General features: G+C 44.5%; 1 protein-coding gene across 3 annotated transcripts in view; it reads right to left on the bottom strand.

The window, feature by feature from the left end:
• Positions 1-18,053, bottom strand: part of LOC125891979 (rho guanine nucleotide exchange factor 10-like protein) — a 180,996-nt gene that overhangs the window by 93,547 nt on the left and 69,396 nt on the right. For all 3 annotated transcript variants that reach the window (XM_049581634.1, XM_049581633.1, XM_049581635.1), the window contains one exon: positions 4,665-4,773. In XM_049581634.1, coding sequence (XP_049437591.1) covers positions 4,665-4,773 — 109 coding nt within the window. The remainder of the gene's footprint in view (positions 1-4,664; positions 4,774-18,053) is intronic.

Below are 18,053 nucleotides of genomic sequence, written 5' to 3' on the forward strand. Positions count from 1 at the left end.
AAAGGGCGTCAGGGGCGTCGGCTGCAGCGAGCGGCGCGATGCCAGCGACCAGAGCGTCAAGTAGAAGTTGAGAGAAGCTGAACTTTATGCAAATGAGCAGCGCCGCTGCCGAAGCAGCAGCCAATTGCAGACCGGGATTGAGGTACGGAGGTCTGGGCTCTCCCGGAGCTGTACGAGCCGGTGAAATTCACCGTGGAGTTGCTGGGTTTGCAGGACTCTGTGGACCTAGACGGCCCGACGGCTCCGGTCCCTGTGTTTCCTCAGCAAATACGCCGATGCAGTACAAAGGAGGCTTCCGAAAGTGCGATTAATGAGCTCCCGCTTATTTACCACCAATTACATTTCTCAGTGGTCCTACGTGCCAACAGGAGAGTAAAATCATAATTATAAAGGACTCTATATTGACTGTGTTTATTAGCGTTATTTTAATTGTGTAATGAAAGTCATGGATAATACAAAGTGAAGACATATATGATATATTTGTTCATCCTTGTAAAGTGAACAGCCGTGTCAGCCTTGATGGACACCTCTGCAGCAGCCAGCCCCGCCCCTTTGGCCGCTACAAGCGCCTGCTGGAGCTGCTGCCAAGCAGTGCGATGCCAGCGACCTGAGCGACCGCTGGCGCTCAGGTCGCTTTTGGTGTGAATCTACCATTATAGTTAGGGCTGGATCAGGCTGGCCTTGGTCCAGCCCCTAGTTGAGCTGATATAGGCTTAGTCTGCTCCGGCACTTCCTATAACACACTAGCTCCCTCTGTCCTGCTCAGATTCTGAAAAGTTGGTTCTTCTTCATTTGCTAACATTCATGTCCCAAGTACTGCATGTCACTTACTCAGCTTCTTTTCCACAGCCTTTGTGCTCCACTGTCTCACAGGTTCGCCTGAATCACGTCATATGTCATATGTATTATTGTTATTTTATTATGTTGATCTGTTTTGAACAATCGAGATCTATTGCACATCTGATCCTTTCTCAGTTGCTCTTCCCGAGGTTTCTACCATTATTACCATTATTTTTGGGGGGAGTTTTTCTTTGTCTGCTGTGAGGGTCCAGGGACAGAAGGATGTTGTGTGCTGTAAATCCCTCTGAGGCAAATTCAGCCTGATCTCACAGAAATACGTGAAATGACCATGACCTCTTAACACCGCATTCCGTGGTGGCACCACGTAATGGGTTGAAATTACGTGCCGGTACCACGGAAACAATGCCAGTGTAAAGTCAATTAGGATCCACTGTCATGGTGTCCACGCAGATTCCCTGATTCAACAGCGTCCTGTATACACACAAAAACACAAAAGTGTTCTTGATATTAAAACGGCAAATATATTCCTCTGTTATAATTTCCCACCAATAATAATAATAATAATAATAATAACATGATAATTCGTCTGTACTAGATATTTGATATAGGCCTACTCAAATATTCAGTCCCAAAAACACTGTTTCTAGAGAACTTGCTAAAATATCTGAAATTAACCATCATCCTGACTTTTTCTTAACATATTTCATCTAGGTGCAGTGTCATTACTAGTTTGGCTTTAGTATACATTTGATATATTCAGTAGATGTATCTTTTTACGACTCAATTTTACAACAAGCAGCAAAAAAACTACCGTCCCAAAAACGCTGTTTTTAGAGTACTATCTAAAATATCTGAAATTAGCCGACATCCTTGCTTTTTTTCTTAACCCTTTGATGCACAACATGGGTCTAAAGTGACCCGACTGAGTTTTTATGTTCTATATCTTTGCAATAAATGAATTTCATCATTCAGTATTCCAGGTTTTCCTCAATTAACTTGTTTCTGATCATTATACATCCTTATTTTATGTTTTCCTTTCTTACTTTTTTAATAAAAACCCTTTTTGTATCACTACCCTTCTAATGCACAACATGGGTCTAAAATGACCCATATTCTATTTACTCTATATATGCTTCCTTTAGGCATCATTAGAAATCACTCTATAAATTTCCATTGTTATGCGGATGATACACAGTTGTATTTATCGATGAAGCCAGAAGAAAGTAATCAATTAACTAAACTCCATAACTGCCTTAAAGACATAAAAACCTGGATGAGCACCAATTTCCTGATGTTAAATTCAGACAAAACTGAAATTATTGTTCTTGGCCCCAAACAACTCAGAGACTCTTTATCTGATGACATAGTTTCTCTAGATGGCATTGCTCTGGCCTCTACCACTACTGTAAGAAACCTCGGAGTAACATTTGATCAAGATTTGTCTTTTATTTCTCATTTAAAACAAACCTCACGGACTGCATTTTTTCATCTGCGTAATATTGCAAAAATTAGGCCTATCCTGACCCGAAAAGATGCAGAAAAATTGGTCCATGCTTTTGTTACCTCAAGGCTGGATTACTGTAACTCTCTATTATCAGGTAGCTCTAGTAAATCCTTAAAAACTCTCCAGCTAATTCAGAATGCAGCAGCACGTGTACTAACAGGAACTAAGAAATGAGATCATATTTCTCCTGTTTTAGCTTCTCTGCACTGGCTCCCTGTAAAATCCAGAATTGAATTTAAAATCCTACTGTTAACTTATAAAGCTCTAAATGGTCAAGCTCCGTCATATCTTAGAGAGCTCATAGTGCCATATTATCCCACCAGAACACTGCGCTCTGAGAACGCAGGGTTACTCGTGGTCCCTAAAGTCTCCAAAAGTAGATCAGGAGCCAGAGCCTTCAGCTATCAGGCTCCTCTCCTGTGGAATCATCTTCCTGTTGCGGTCCGGGAGGCAGACACCGTCTCCACATTTAAGACTAGACTTAAGACTTTCCTCTTTGATAAAGCTTATAGTTAGGGCCGGCTCAGGCTTGCCCTATACCAGCCCCTAGTTAGGCTGACTTAGGCCTAGTCTGCCGGAGGACCCCCCTATAATACACCGGGCACCTTCTCTCCATCTCTCTCTCTCTCTCTCTCTCTCTCTCTCTCTCTCTTATTCTATTACTGCATCTTGCTAACTCGGCCATTCTGGATGTCACTAACTCAGCTTCTTCTCCGGAGCCTTTGTGCTCCACTGTCTCTCAGATTAACTCATATCGCAGCGGTGCCTGGATAGCGTGACGTGTGGTTGTGCTGCTGCCATGGTCCTGCCAGATGCCTCCTGCTGCTGCTGCCATCATTAGTCATTAGTCATACTTCTACTGTTATTATACACATATGACTATTGTCACACATGTATACTGCCAGATACTAATATATACTTTCAACATATTGTACCGCAGTAGCCAGAACTATAACGATAATATTATTACTTTCATTAATGTTGTTGTAAGCTACTGTCATTACCGTCTGTCCTGCATCTCTCTCTCTCTCTCTCTCTCTCTCTCTCTCTATCTTTCTGTCTCATTGTGTCATACGGATTACTGTTAATTTATTATGCTTATCTGTTCTGTACAACATCTGTTGCTCTTCCTGAGGTTTCTACCATTTTTTTTTCCCCCGTTAAAGGGTTTTTTTGGGGAGTTTTTCCTTATCCACTGTGAGGGTCCAAAGGACAGAGCGGTGTCGTATGCTGTAAAGCCCTGTGAGGCAAATTGTGATTTGTGATGTTGGGTTTTATAAATAAAATTGATTGATTGATTGATTGATTGATATCCATTTTCTATGTTATTCCATGTATGGCTGAGTGTTTCTATGATATATCTTTGAAATACAGTAAATGTATTTTATCATTTATTATTCCAAGTAATCAGTAAATATCTTGTTTTTGTTTAGCACAAATCATCATTTTTATTTTTTCCTTTCTTATTTTATGAACAAGCACAGCTTTTGTATTTCTACATCAAGTTTGCACACATGGGTCAGCATTTGGAACATACTTACCTCGGAGAACTACAGTATTCACAGCTCAGCACAGCTCCATTTGCACATCTGATACATGTTAGTCTTGTTTTATAATTGTTCAAACATTACCCTAAGAAAATATTTGATGATAATTGTGAAATATAGTTGTACATTATATTTGATTAGGTTTAGGTTACCTTGAGAGTGAGTACATTACTTGCAAGTAATGACTGTTAGGTAGCTAGCTGTTGACATATTCTATTTTAGTTCTTTGTAGTTAGCTAACTATTGTAGTTAGCTAAACTAACTACTTAGTTAATTTAGCTAACTACAATAGTTAGCTATCAAATGCTGGCATAATACATTTATTTCATTTTATGGCCTTGACATTAACCTGTCATATTGTTGAGTTATCAAGGACACTTCCGTGTTTTTGTGTGTATACAGGAATGTTAAAGATATCATTGAGGAAAACGAGGTTGACGTGACGTGATTGAATCAGGGAATCCATGTGTCCACCACGGAAAAGGATCCTAATTGACTTTACATTGGCATTGTTTCCGTGGTACCGGCACGTAATTTCAACCCATTACGTGCTGCCATCATGGAATGTGGTGTTAAGAGGTCGTGGTCATTTCATGTATTTCTGTGAGATGAGGTTGGGCAAATTGTGATTTGTGATAAGGGGCTTTATAAATAAAATTGAATTTGATTGGCCTGGTCAGGAGTGGTTCTAAATGCCTGCACAATTTGTGATGTAGGCACAGAGAAATTCATTCTTGATGCTGAAAGATACTAAAAAGATGATTTTCACAAACTGAACAGATTAGGTGAATTTGTGAGGTAAGTCTCTGTACCTGTGGAATGTTTTCTCTGTAGGAATGACACTCTGCGAATCATGGCTAACTTCGTCTTTTCTAAACCGTCCTTGGTACCGCTCCTCGCTGCTTTCATCAACTGCTGCACCTGGAAAACACAATGTAAGAACAACTTCGGTTATTGCAAATTATGCAATCAGATAAAAACATACAACAAACAAAATTTGATAAAATGAAATGATTTTGTTTGACCTTTTTAATCTTCATAATCAGCCCTCATTTGTACACATTACTCTGTCGATTAATCCCAGGTTTTCTCTTAAAGTTACCAGCCCTGGGGCCTCATTTATAAACATGGCATATGCACAGAAGATGGCGTATGCCACTTTCTACGCAAACTTTGGAATGTATTAAAAAAAAAACGAACTTGACGAGCAAATGTGCGGTCCTCCATGGCAGCTCTGACCCATGCGTACACACAAAAACTGTAGACATGAGAAAATGCACCCCCTGTTGCCAGTGGTAATTTTGTCAACTAAAACTTAAATGAAAACTTTTTCGTTGACGACCCTTTATTCCGTGACTAATTTGTGAGGAGAGCGTAAATTTAATAAGTACTGACAACAAAAACTAAAACGAAATCTCTGTTCATTATGAAGCGACGAGTAAAAACGTGATGAAAAAGCTGACGCTGGCCAGCCGGACAATCTGGATTACAACCATCCTCAATGCCTTGATTGTTTTAACCAATTAATTATCTAAACTCAAATTCAAACTCTCAGTCTATCTTTCTGATTGGATGACCTCCCCCTGCCCTCCGCGCAGTGGCGGTGCACATCCAGGTTTGCCACACAGAAGCCTTGGCTCCCCAGCGGGAAGCTGGGAACAACAACGCCTGTAAAACTCTGTAAAAGTACACCAAAGCATACATTTTCGTTTCCAAATATTTATTTGAAAACGAAACCATTCATACGGTCAATAAAAAAACATTTTGTGAATAATAAAAAACAAATGTAATCTCAACAGTGACCACGCCAGCCAGTGGGACTGCGGCTGAACCGCACCCAATGTTCATTCATTCATTCAATCGCGTGTTCAGTGTGTGTGTGTGTGTGTGTGTGTGTGTGTTAGTATGTCAGAGAGGAGGAGCAATGGCGGTTTTAGGCGGGGGCCAGCAGGGGCCAGTGCCCCCGTAACTCCGAGTCCGGCCCCCCCGCCGAGGAGTCGGAGGGGGAACGCGGAACTAAATCGTCTCAACAGGTTGCCGGTCGGACCACTTAAAGAGGCGCACCCAGTGAATCATGCAGAATACACCACACAAGAAGGAAAAGGGCCTGAGTTTTCTAGTGTTTAGTGTTTCCCATACATTGACTAATTTGCCCTGCCACAGTCTCCAAAAAATGGCCAGATATAAAATGCCTCCGGTGAATGAACGTCACTCTGTAGCGCACCGGCTGGAGCTCCTACTGGAAATTCTTCGGCTCCCCCCTCCCTCCCCCTCACCCTCCCCGGCCTCACCACAGACGTCGCTCTCCTAGCGCTAATGTGAGCCTGAGTTGATAGAGCAGACCGCATTTCTAAGCGGAATATTGAGGAATACTGACATCCACTTCGTGAGCATTCTTGAAAACACCCAGAACACATCAGTAGAGAATTGTGTGGCTGTATTTAAGACAACTCTGAGCCTGCACGGCAACACACAGCACCATTGAGGTAAGCTCTGAAAACTTTTTCCTTTTCATTTGACTTATGCCTGCCACATCATGTTTGTGTAGTGATGTGAAATACGATCACAGTTTTCATGGGTCTTTTATTTTGAAAATCGACTGGATACTCTCGTCTTTTCTGTGCCTGACTTCCTGTTTGACTCATTTGGTCTGTGCAAATTGACGTGCTGTCAGAAATAGACCCGGCGCGTAATTTTAGCGGAGCGGTGCGCCGAGCCGCTTCTAGGCCGTGGCTGGTGGAGCAGCTTCTTGAATGGCTGCTATTAGCTCCAGCACCCGCGCCTCGGCCGGATCGCGCACGCCACGGATCCAGTGGGTTGCTATAAATGGGCCTGTCCCAGAGGCATTCAACTACCTGAGGGCTTTTGAAATGCTCTGATTCAGGGTGCTGTACTTGCAAATCGAGAGGGAGGGAGGAAAGCAGTAATTTGTGCCTGTTTGTGTGTAATTTATTTGAATCTCACCTTTTGTTTTCCTTTCGTTTTGCGTATTTTGTATTGTTTTGCGTATCTGGAACTGTACTTGTGAGTGTGAGAATTTTAAAAGAATATTTTGTCTGCACATGATTTTAAATATTAAAATAGCCCTCCAGAGGCAGATCAGTACGTCATAACTTTGCTCTCAGAATTCACCAGATTGATGCCTTTAAATCAAATACAAAATTTTCTCCCGGGGGAGCATGCCCCCGGACCCCCTTACACATATATATATCTTATTGTTCAGACTTAGATATTTGACCGTACTTGTATGTGCCCCTGTATCAAAAGGACTGGCCCTAGCTTGGCCCCCCCATTGAAACTGGCCTAGAACCGCCACTGAGGAGGAGTATCAATAAAAAAGTTTCCACTAATTATTTCGGTGTTTATTTCTTTTATTCTTAAGTTTTTTTTTAATTAAAATGTGTAATACAGCCAACAATATTACAGACCAAAAGTTAATCTAATTTATTGTAGAATGTATTTAGCAAATCACCACTTTCAACTGGAGACACAGCACAGCATGCAAAAAAATAAATAAATAAATAAATAAAAGGCACTATAAAAAGCCCACAAATAGTGTTAATTAATTGACATGAGACATTGGAGAGGTTGTCAGTCCTATTCTATAGTCTGTAATATTTTTTTTATTTTATCATAACTTCTCAGAAATTACTCAAAAATGCATTTTTTGTGTGCTTCTGAGCACACGGGCAGCATAAACAATTAAGTTACTATAACCGTTGCGGCCCTTAGAGGTGCACTGTAATCCTAGCGGTCCTTGTGTTAACAAACACTGAATTAAAATGGGCATATGATTAAATGTGTTGGCTAGGTTTTGATGCCCTTGTAAGAAAATACTAAATTAAAATGGGCATAATAGTTAAGCTGTTATGATCTTCTTTTGATGTCTTAAGAGGATTGGAGCTTTATTCTTGCAGGTTGTAAGTCATTTGTTGTGCAAACATACAGAAAATAAACAAGAACCTGTGAAGGACATGATTATGTATTGCACTTTTTCTAACAAGCCTTAGACATTCATTTTTATCATACAAGAGTAATATGGTACATTCTTAGTTTAAATGACTAAACACACAGTTAAAGGTATGCTTACAATGGAGTTGTTACTACCATGACAAACATCCTTTTGCAAAATCTGTTACAGTATAACAAAACTGTCAAATTACATCAAAAGACTAAAATGAGACTAAAACTAAAACTGATTTCCACTGAATTAGTTTTGTTTTGTTTTAGTTAAAATTTAAAGACTAAAATGTGACTTTAACTAAATCCAGTCTTTGGTGAGTGACTAAGACTAAAATGAAATTAAAAATTCTTGTCAAAATTAACACTGCCTGTGGCAGAAAGATGAAAAGGAAGAAAAGTGAGGAAAAACCTCTCACGTTTTATATATGAAGGGTGCACTTGCAAAAGTGGATAAACATGTATAAAGAGCAAACATGTCTTTGACTGATAGTGCAACTGAGTTAGGAAACTAAATACAAGCAGATATCTTAATTTTAAAATAACTCCTAAAATAAGTTCTGTAATCATTAAATAATCTTATGAATGTAAGTCTGTGACATAATGATGTGAACAGTATCAATTGTACACTGCTGCCGTTTTCAATGCTGTAGTCGGGCGGAAAGGAGTGCAGAGTGTCACTGTTATCATCTATGAGGCAATATATTGTGTTTTATAATTTCTTTATTTTTTTATGGCTTTTGGTGTGTTTTATCACTGGGTTTAATGTGTTATTTGCCATTGTTAAGTGCTGTGACACTGTTAGAAAAAGTGTAAACAAATAACGTGTATAATCGTCACTATTAATATTTATCTCACGTGTTCATTGGCCAAAATTGCCCCGCAATTATAATCAGGGAATACCCCACACGCATGTAGCTTTCCAGGTGCAATCAATCAACTGATGCGTAGGTATAAATAGCAGAAATCACAGTGCGTAAAGACGCACAATGGCTTATTAGGCGCCATTATAAGATGCTGCGCATGGGAGACTCCGGAGGGAGCAGATCTTCAGGGACCAGCAAGAACCTCTGACTCAAAATGATGAGTGGCTCATAAGCCAGTTCCGACTGCCACATGCTGCTGGATCTCTGTGCTGTGCTGGGCCCGGTGTTACAAAGGAGCAACCACAGGAACTGAGCTGTGCTGGTCCCCCTTCAAGTGCTGACAACACTGGGGTTTCTGGCCACCAGCACCTTTCAGGGGCAATTGGCTGACAGGTCAAGGATATCACAGCCAACCTTTAGCCATATTATGTCAGACATGTTAGAAGGTATCACTGGGTTGTCACAGCGGTACCTAAAGTTTCCTTACACAGTGGGTTAAGAAGCCAATAAAAAAGCGCAATTTGCAGCAAAGTCCGGTTTCCCAAATATAATCGGTGCTATTGACTGCACTCATGTTGCTATAAGGACGCCTAGTGAGAATGAGTTTGCTTTCATTAATCGCAAGCATTTTCATTCTCTAAATGTTCAAATTATATGTGATGCAGTCATGTTGCTCACAAATGTAGTGGTTCGGTGGCCTGGGTCAACCCATGATTCCTTCATATTGAGACATAGCAGTGTAGGGCGCCGACTGGAGACTGGAGCTTTGCGTGATGGCTGGCTTCTAGGTAGGGATAATTAGAATGTATTTATTCAGCATTTCATCCACAAGGCATTGTATTTTTTCTCTACTGCAGTGTCTAATCCATTCACTAATATTTCAGGTGATAGTGGGTATCCTCTCAAACGGTGGCTGCTCACCCCTTTCCCCAATCCACAGAGTGCTGAGGAGTTCAATTACAACGTGCACCATGGCCAGGCACGCGCTGTTGTGGAGTGGACCATCGGGCTACTGAAGGGCAGATGGCGTTGCCTGGATGCCACAGGAGGGAGACTGTCTTACAGGCCAGAAAAGGTCTGCAAAATTGTCAGGGCACAAGGCACAATGTGGCACAACTAAAAAACATGCCACTACCACCTGACACGGATGTTGTCCTCAACCCTGAGCCCTATCCCCAGGCATTTGGTCCAAATGCTGCTGCTGTGCGCCAGCGTCTGGATGTCATGCATCACTTAACACAAGAGGTATATTAAGAAAGTCAAGAAAATCAGATTGTCAAACAGCGCTATGGCACAGGAAGTAATTAGGAGGTGAAGGTCCACACCACATTGGCCATTTAATGATCTCAAAAGGAGAAACTGATGTGCAGTCAGCTCAAAGGGTCCCTCAGTTTTCTGTCTAAATTAATCACGAGAACACAAATTTGAGTTGCACTTTCTCGTGTACCCACACTACCACTGTTTGAAGTAAAATTAATTAATGAATCCTTGGTTGCATGGTGTTTTGTCTGGGTGAATTCGGTAAATGATAAAGATACGTGTGGGATAAGGAAATGTGGAAAAACCCATTACTGAGAGAATCATACAAATATATAGGGATAGCTGATCTACTGGGTAAAGTTTGCTACTGCAGGAAGTCATTTAAATGGAATACATAAAGAATACAAACAGAGACAAATGGGCTACTGATTGAAACAAACACTCTTTATTTACCATCAGTTTCAGTGTGCAATGTCAGACAATACTGCCTTTATATCTCCTAACTCCCTGGCCACCTCCTTGATTGACTGTATGGTTTCTCATTGGATCTGCAGGACTGAATCAGTGCGGACACATCCACTGCTGCTGGATGGCTGAGATGCACGAGGTGCAGGGCGCACTCTGCTGGGCTGCATCACCAACCTCACTACGAGAGAAATTTTGAAGGAAGTAAATTGTTTTGGATAACATTGTTTGTACTTGAGTGTTATAATTCAACTTCAATGCACATGGTTTACTCATTTCAAGCGAGAATCAAATTACGTACCTGAGTCATTTGGTGTGTCAGCCACACCTGTATCCCCCTCCACCTCTATGACCATTCCACTCAGGAGGGAACTGCCTATGATCCCTGCTAGTTTCTCATTCAGGGGTGTGAGCTCCGGTGTCCTCTTTCCCCAGCCAGTGGCGCACACACTCTGCCTGTGTAAGGCTATGCACTTTTTGGCCTCTACTTTGATATCGGACCACTTCTTCTTCACCTCTGTCAGTCCAACAGTCTGACCTTCTGAGGCCACAACATTTACAGCATCTGCCACCAGCTGCCGCTCTGCTGCCTTTTTAGCATTGGTAATGGCCATACTGAGCCCACCAAACAACATTGTCTTTTTCTTTTCAACTTCTCCAACAAGAACTTCTACCTCACACTGTGTAAAGTTTCTTTTTTTACCTACTCTCACAGCATTTGCCATGATCTTCCTTGTGCCGTATCTTGATGGTGAATATTAATTCAGGGTGTTTCACTGGCCATTCATAGTCACCTATGGGTGTGGCTAGACACTTGTTCACCTGCGCCAAATGTCGAGTTGATTGTGATTTATAAAGGGAAACAGGCATGCGCACTGTGTTATAAATCAGGATATTTGTTTGTTTAAGCACTTTCTGTGCTTTGTTCGCACGTCACCTTTGGTCACCATTCCTGCGCACAGTTTAATAAATGAGGCCCCTGGACTGGTTTTCCTCATATCTTTTGGAGAGGAGTTTTGCTGTGTTGCATGGTCCCTACAGGTCTGATACTGCTGCTCTGGTGTACCTCGGGGTTCCAGCTTGGGTCCTATACCATTTGCTTCATATATGCTTCCACAAAGGCACATTATTAATAAAATCAGAGGTATATCTTATCACTGTGCAGCTGACAAAATTCAGCTGGATGTCTCCTTTAAGCCTGATAGAACCGACAAACTCTTGGTTTTGCACAACTGTCTGATTGCCATTAAGGACAGGATGTCCAACAAGTAAGTATTGGGTCCCTTTCCTAAGTTATACAGTAAAATTTAAGAAATCTTTCGATCACCATATTAAATCATTGACCAATACAAATAACAAATACTGCAATGCTCAGGTCTATTGTGTCACAACCTAAACTGGAGATGATTCCACATGTTTTTGTGTCCTCTTGACTGGACTACTGGGATTACCTTTTCACATGTCTTAGCAAATCATCTCTGAACCATCTCCAAATAACCCAGATTGCTGCTGCTGGGCTGTGAAATAGATCCAGCAGGACAACACACATTACACCCATTTTTCTTTCTTTACGCTGGCTTCCCATCAGGTTTAATTTTAAGGGCCTTGTTCTCACGTACAGAGCCCTTAATGCTCAGGTACCTGAATACATCTGTGACCTCCTCCATTCCCATATCACCAGTAGGCCTCTTAGGTCCTCTGAACAGGACCTACTGGCTGTCCTGCGCTCTAGACTGAAAACAAAAGGTGATCATCCCTTTGAATTAGTGGCTCCAACACTATGGAACTGTCTTCCATTAGGTTTGCTCTGGCGGTCATTCAGGATTCATAGAACCATAGTTACATTAGTAACTTTTGTTCTATTTCGTCCCTGCTAACTGCCAGAGGTGACTCATACCAGCAAAGTCACAAGGAATCCAGATTACAAACCTCAATGAGTAGAATCAGAGGATTCTGGTAAAAGGACGAAGCACAGTGGATGGGGAGAGAGCACAACCCTTGCCAGGGCCACCATAGCAGAGGAAGAGCTGTTCCGACCATCAAATGCCTGTGGTAGCTGCAATATATGCTCTTAGGGCTAACCACTTCAGACCTTGTCACCCCACTCTCCTGACGGAGGGTCAAACCATGCAAGCCTTATAGGCTGGTTGAGGTGCGAGCGTGACAGCACCTTAGGGAGGAACGCTGGGTTCGGCCACAGAGTGACCTCTGATCCATCTGAGTTCCACCTCAGACATGAGTCACTGACAGGCAGAGTGTGCAGCTCACTGACATGCTTCGCCGAGGGAATGGCCAAGAGGAATGCGACCTTATATGACACCAACTTCAGCTCTGTCTGTGCCAAGGGTTCAAAGGGAGGCCTGCATATTGCATCTGGCACCAGGGAAGATCCAATGCTGGGGGTCTCGTGGCTCTTGGAGGAAGCACCCTCCAAGCCCCCTTCAAAAAGAGGGACACCAGACTGTGGCTCCCCACTGTGCTGTTGTCAACCCTAGCATGTCGACACAATGTGGCCAACACATACACCTTCAGAGTAGAAGAAGAGTGACCACTGTCGAGGAGGGACTACAAGAATTCAAGAATTGTAGGTACAGAGCAATGCACTGGGTCTTCACACGACCCATAAACCAGTTGGAAAATAGCTTCCATCTGTTGTCGTACTGCAAACGAGTGGATGGCGCTCTGGCATTCATTATGGTATGCCTGACGGGTTCCACATAGCTACTCAGCAGCAGTTCAGGCCCTCCAGCAGCCACACACACAGTTGAAGGCGTTGGGGATTGGGATGCCAGATCCGACCCCCTAGCTGGGACAGGAGATCTCTCCTGTTGGGGAGGTGCCACAGTGCGCCGCAACAGAGTCTGTGCAGCAGAGGAAACCATGTCCTCCTCAGCCAGAAGGGGGCCACCAGCAGAATTCTGTGACCCTCCAGAGGAACTCTCTTAAGTACTGGCCAAATCAGAGGAAGCGGTGGAAAGGCATATAGTAGACCCTCTGGCCAAGGATGGCCAGAGCATCCTGCCCTAGAGGGCTGGTCGTCTCTGCCAAGGAGGACCACTGAGGGCAGTGGCTTGACGCACAAAGAGGTCCACCTTTGCTCTGCCAAAGAGGTTCCAGATGGTGTGCACCACCTCCGGGTGGAGGCGTCACTCCCCTGATGGAGGCCTTTGACGGGAAAGGAAGTCTACAAGGTGGTTCTGCTCTCCTGGTAGATATATTGCCCATAGGCTGATCAAGCAGGGGGCTGCCCAGGTCAGGAGATCCTGTGACACCCCCAGCAACTGTGCAGACTTGGCTCCACCCTGATGGTTGATATGATATATGGTTGAGGTGCTGTCTGACCGTATGAGGACATGCTTGTCTCTCAGGTACGGCAGGAAGTGCTCGAGAGCTCGGTGCACCGCTCGCAACTCCAGCACATTGATGTGCTCGGCGTGGTCGCCCACAGACCACCACCCGTGAGCCATCCTGCTCTGCCACACTGCACCCCATCCCGAGGGGCAGGCATCTGGAGTGACAGTCTCCCTGCAAGATGGCCAACCAAAGTGCTTTACAGTTAAAATAAGCAAGAACAACAACACACAAAAAAACATTTATAAAGTGAAATATAACAAAGGTAAAAGACCAAATAGAGGTGACTGTACTCAACCAAAGGCCAAGGTGAACAAGTGAGTCTTGAGCAGCGATTTAAAAGTGGAGGTCATGTAGGCCCTGTCCCTCCACGGGCCAGGGGGAGGAGACACTGCTGCGACACCCTGAGCTTCCTGTGCCTGTGCCGCCTGGCATCCAAGTGGAAACTGTTCAACGACCTCTGCAGGGGGCGCAGCGATAGCAAGCCCAGCAGAACAACAGCTGAAATGGATGTTGGTTTGCCAAAAGACGAAGAAGTGTGACCAAGGGCAACAGACGTCCCTTTTGGAATAGGGGAAGAAGGTGCAGGATGTCAGCCACACAGTGGGGGGACAGACAACCTGTCATAGTTACAATGTTCAATTCTACACCAATGAAAATTGTGGTCTGAGATGGTTCCAGACTCTTCTCCATATTTACCTTGAGCCCTAGGTGGGCCACGTGGGACAGGAGATGCTCTGTATCTTGGGACACCTGAGTGCAGGATGGGGCAGAGATCAGCCAATCGTCTAGGTACAGAAGAACCTTCATGCCCCGAGACTGCAGAGGCGCAAGGGCCTCTGCCACACATCTTGTGAACACCCTTGGGGAGAGGGAGAGCCCGAATGTTAGCACCCTGAAGTGCCAGTGGGGGCCTCGATTGGCAAAACGCAGAAACTGCCGGTGTTGATGGGCAATGGGAACATGAAAATAAGCGTCCGAGGAAGTATGTTGAGTAGAACCCCCTGGGGTGTGAAAGGGGGTCTACAGCCTCGATGGCGCCCTTGGCCAGGAGGGCAGATAACTCCTGGTCCAATGCTGGGGCTTTTACCGGGTCACTCATGATGGTCATTCTGACCTGGCTGGATGTAGGGGGTTGGCGTCAATACTGAAGCTTGTACCCGTGGGTGGTTGCCACCTTAACCCACAGGTCTGAAGTGTGAGCAGCCCAGTAATTGAACTGCAGATGGGAGAAATACCCGACAGCCGGCCCCGAGGCCTCAGTTCCTGGCCCCCTGGCCCCTGTCACTACCGTCAAATTCGACTGTGAAAGCCAGACTTGGCGACGAGTTTGAATTATGGTGGACATCATCTGTTCGATTTACCTGGACTGAAGGCCAAATGCTTCTAGTGAAGCATCACAAAAAATGATGGCAGCCATGCGCACGATATCACGCATGGAGCTGTCTTCTTTCTCGGCCAGTAAACTCTGCGCTGAGGAGTGGGAGACCCTATCCCTTGTATCTTTCCCATAATCATGGAAGTGAGTAGCCGAAGCTGCCAGGGAGAGCGCATCATCCTCTGGAACCAGTTCTGGCATTGGAGGAGTGAGCACCTCATCCTCCTCTGAAGGGACAGCAGGCTTGTGGGCCCTGAGTATGGACCTCATCTGAGCCAACTCAGCGGACAGCTGATCCACCTTTAATGAACGTCTGCCGTGGCCAGGCTTTGTCTTTTTTCTGCAGGGCGCAGCTGCAGTGGCCTCAGCCCGACGCTTAGAGTGTTGATGTTGGGGTGGAGACGATTGGCCTGATGGGGGGAGGTCACCTTCACCCTTTGGGTGTTCCAGCTCTGCCAGTCTGTCAGCCCTCACTGCCCGGGGCATGTAGCTGCAGTTAATACAAGGATTTTCAGAGAGTGCCTCCTTCAGGTGCTCCAGTCCAAGACACATATGGCAGAGATCATGGCCATCATCTGCCTGCAGAAGAGCCCCACAGGAAGTGCAGTAATGGGTGATATCCATCATGGTGCCACTGGAGGAACACTGCCACACCAGCTAATGCGCACCTGTCCAACTTGCAGATAACCTGAGCACGAACGCTGCGGTTAGCTAGAGTATAGAAACCATATGCTGGAGGGAGGGAACACGTACACTGCCTATACCAGCAGAGGCAAAATCCCAAGAGAGTGTAGAAAAAAACACTGCAGATAACCTGAGCGCAAATGCTGCAGTTAGCTGGCAATCTGGAGTACAGAGACTGGATGCTGGAGGGAGGAAGCGGGTACGCTGCCTATACCAGCAGAGGCTTAATACACAACACCACCACAGAAAACTAGCAGCTGTAAATCGTATGTATATATAAAGATATGGATAAAGCTATATAGATATATTCACCGTATGCTTGGAACAAGTAGCACTAACTCTAGCTTTCACCAGCAAAGGCTTGTCAAATGGCAAAAGCACTACTTGCAAAAACAATACAGTCAACCGGAGCACAGACACTAGTGTAAACCAAAAAACAAAACAATGCTTCCCTCCAATAGCGTCAGCTTATCCACTAAAAAGAAAAAACAAATACCTAATCAGAACCCCGACGCTGTAGGTAACAAAATGAGACCATATGCTGGGGGGAGGCAGCGCGCATGCAGCCTTCACCAACAAGGTAACGAATGCTACCGCTAGATAAACAGGCTATACACACTGGCAACTGGGAAGCGCTAACGCAACCCTCCAGCAGAAAAAACTCCAGAAACAGAGAACGTGAACTCAATCAGAGTAAATGGAGTGCCAGGAAGATGTTGCGTGAACGCAACTTTCACCGACAAGTCTTTAACAAAGTAGGTGATGTAACATTAGTTTGCAAACAACTTAGGAGTTACATACCTCGTCCGGAGAGGGAAGTGAAACACTGCCTTACCAGCAAAAAGAGGCACTGCGTCCACGCTGAATCAAATGTGGTTAAACAACTCCTCTCAAGAGGGAAAGAATGCCGTCGTAGCTCCTGGAGGGCGAACGTCCGCTGCTCCAACAGACAATGGCCACGGAACTACTAGCGACGGCATATAAGTTTGAAATGCAGTTCAATGCTTCCAAAAGCAACCTGCACGCGAGAAGATGAAAAGGAAATCATTCTCTGATGTCAGCGGAAGATATAGTCTCTTTCGGGTCATCCAGGGGTCACAGGTGACATTGTTGGTATCAACTGCAAATTTAAGTATCAACATTGGCAGCCACTGGAATGTGAGGGACCGCTGGCAAGCTGCTGCTGCGCCTCCTCCGCTGTTTTTGCTATTTTTGTTGTTTCATCTCGATTTATTGAAAGTTGTCTTGTATAAATGTTGGACTGTTAGATTCGGCTTGTTTGATGTAACACTCTGCGACACCGAAACAGCAGTTCAACAGTCTCTACCTGTTTGCTGCTACCGCCTCGCCACACGTTAGCCAGAAGCTAGCTTCGCCAGTTCAGAGCTCACCTGTACAGGACTCCTGGGACTCCTCGCCGCATTCTGTGGCTGGATAGCCTGCTCTGGTGTGCCCCATGAAGCACACCTCTTCGGACCAATCTGCTGCCATCCTGCCAGCTCACCTGTGCCCGTGGATTGCTGTCAACAGTGTACTGTCCCCCCTGCTAAAACCAGCCACATACACACCACTCACCTGTCTGAAACTCTGTCTTTTTAATATCAGATCTCTCAGTAATAAGGCTCTGGTGATCGCTGACTTTATTGTTGACTATAACTTAGATATTTTATGCCTCACTGATACACAGCAACAACCAAATGACTTCTCCCAGCTTAATGAGGCTGCCCCACCGGGGGGGGGGGGGGATTCGCTCTGCTTCACTGTGATAACATCAAAGTCACTGCTGTCACTGTCCCAAATCACTCCTCTTTTGAATGTTTAGCTGTCAAACTCACTCCACTATCATTGTTACCATCTACAGACTACCAAAACCCTCCACTGCTTTCCTCAATGAATTCTCATCACTACTAACATCTGTATGTGCAATGTCCCCCACTGACGATTTCAACATCCACATTGACGATCCAACCTGGTATCTTTGCAAATGACTTCACATCACTCTTGGACTGTCTCAGCATCACACAACATGTCAACCTCCCAACCTATAACAAAGACCACAAACTGGACTTAATCTGCTGTACTGACATCACTCATACTAACCTTGCTGTCACCGATTTCCCCATTTCTGACCACAAAGCTGTACTTTTTGACATTCACACCCAACTACACAAAGCCAAAGAACAACGGACCATCTCCTTCAGAAACACCAAACACATCAACACCACAGATCTCTCCAC

Source organism: Epinephelus fuscoguttatus, linkage group LG7, assembly GCF_011397635.1.
Source record: "Epinephelus fuscoguttatus linkage group LG7, E.fuscoguttatus.final_Chr_v1".
NCBI classification, from domain to species: domain Eukaryota; kingdom Metazoa; phylum Chordata; class Actinopteri; order Perciformes; family Serranidae; genus Epinephelus; species Epinephelus fuscoguttatus.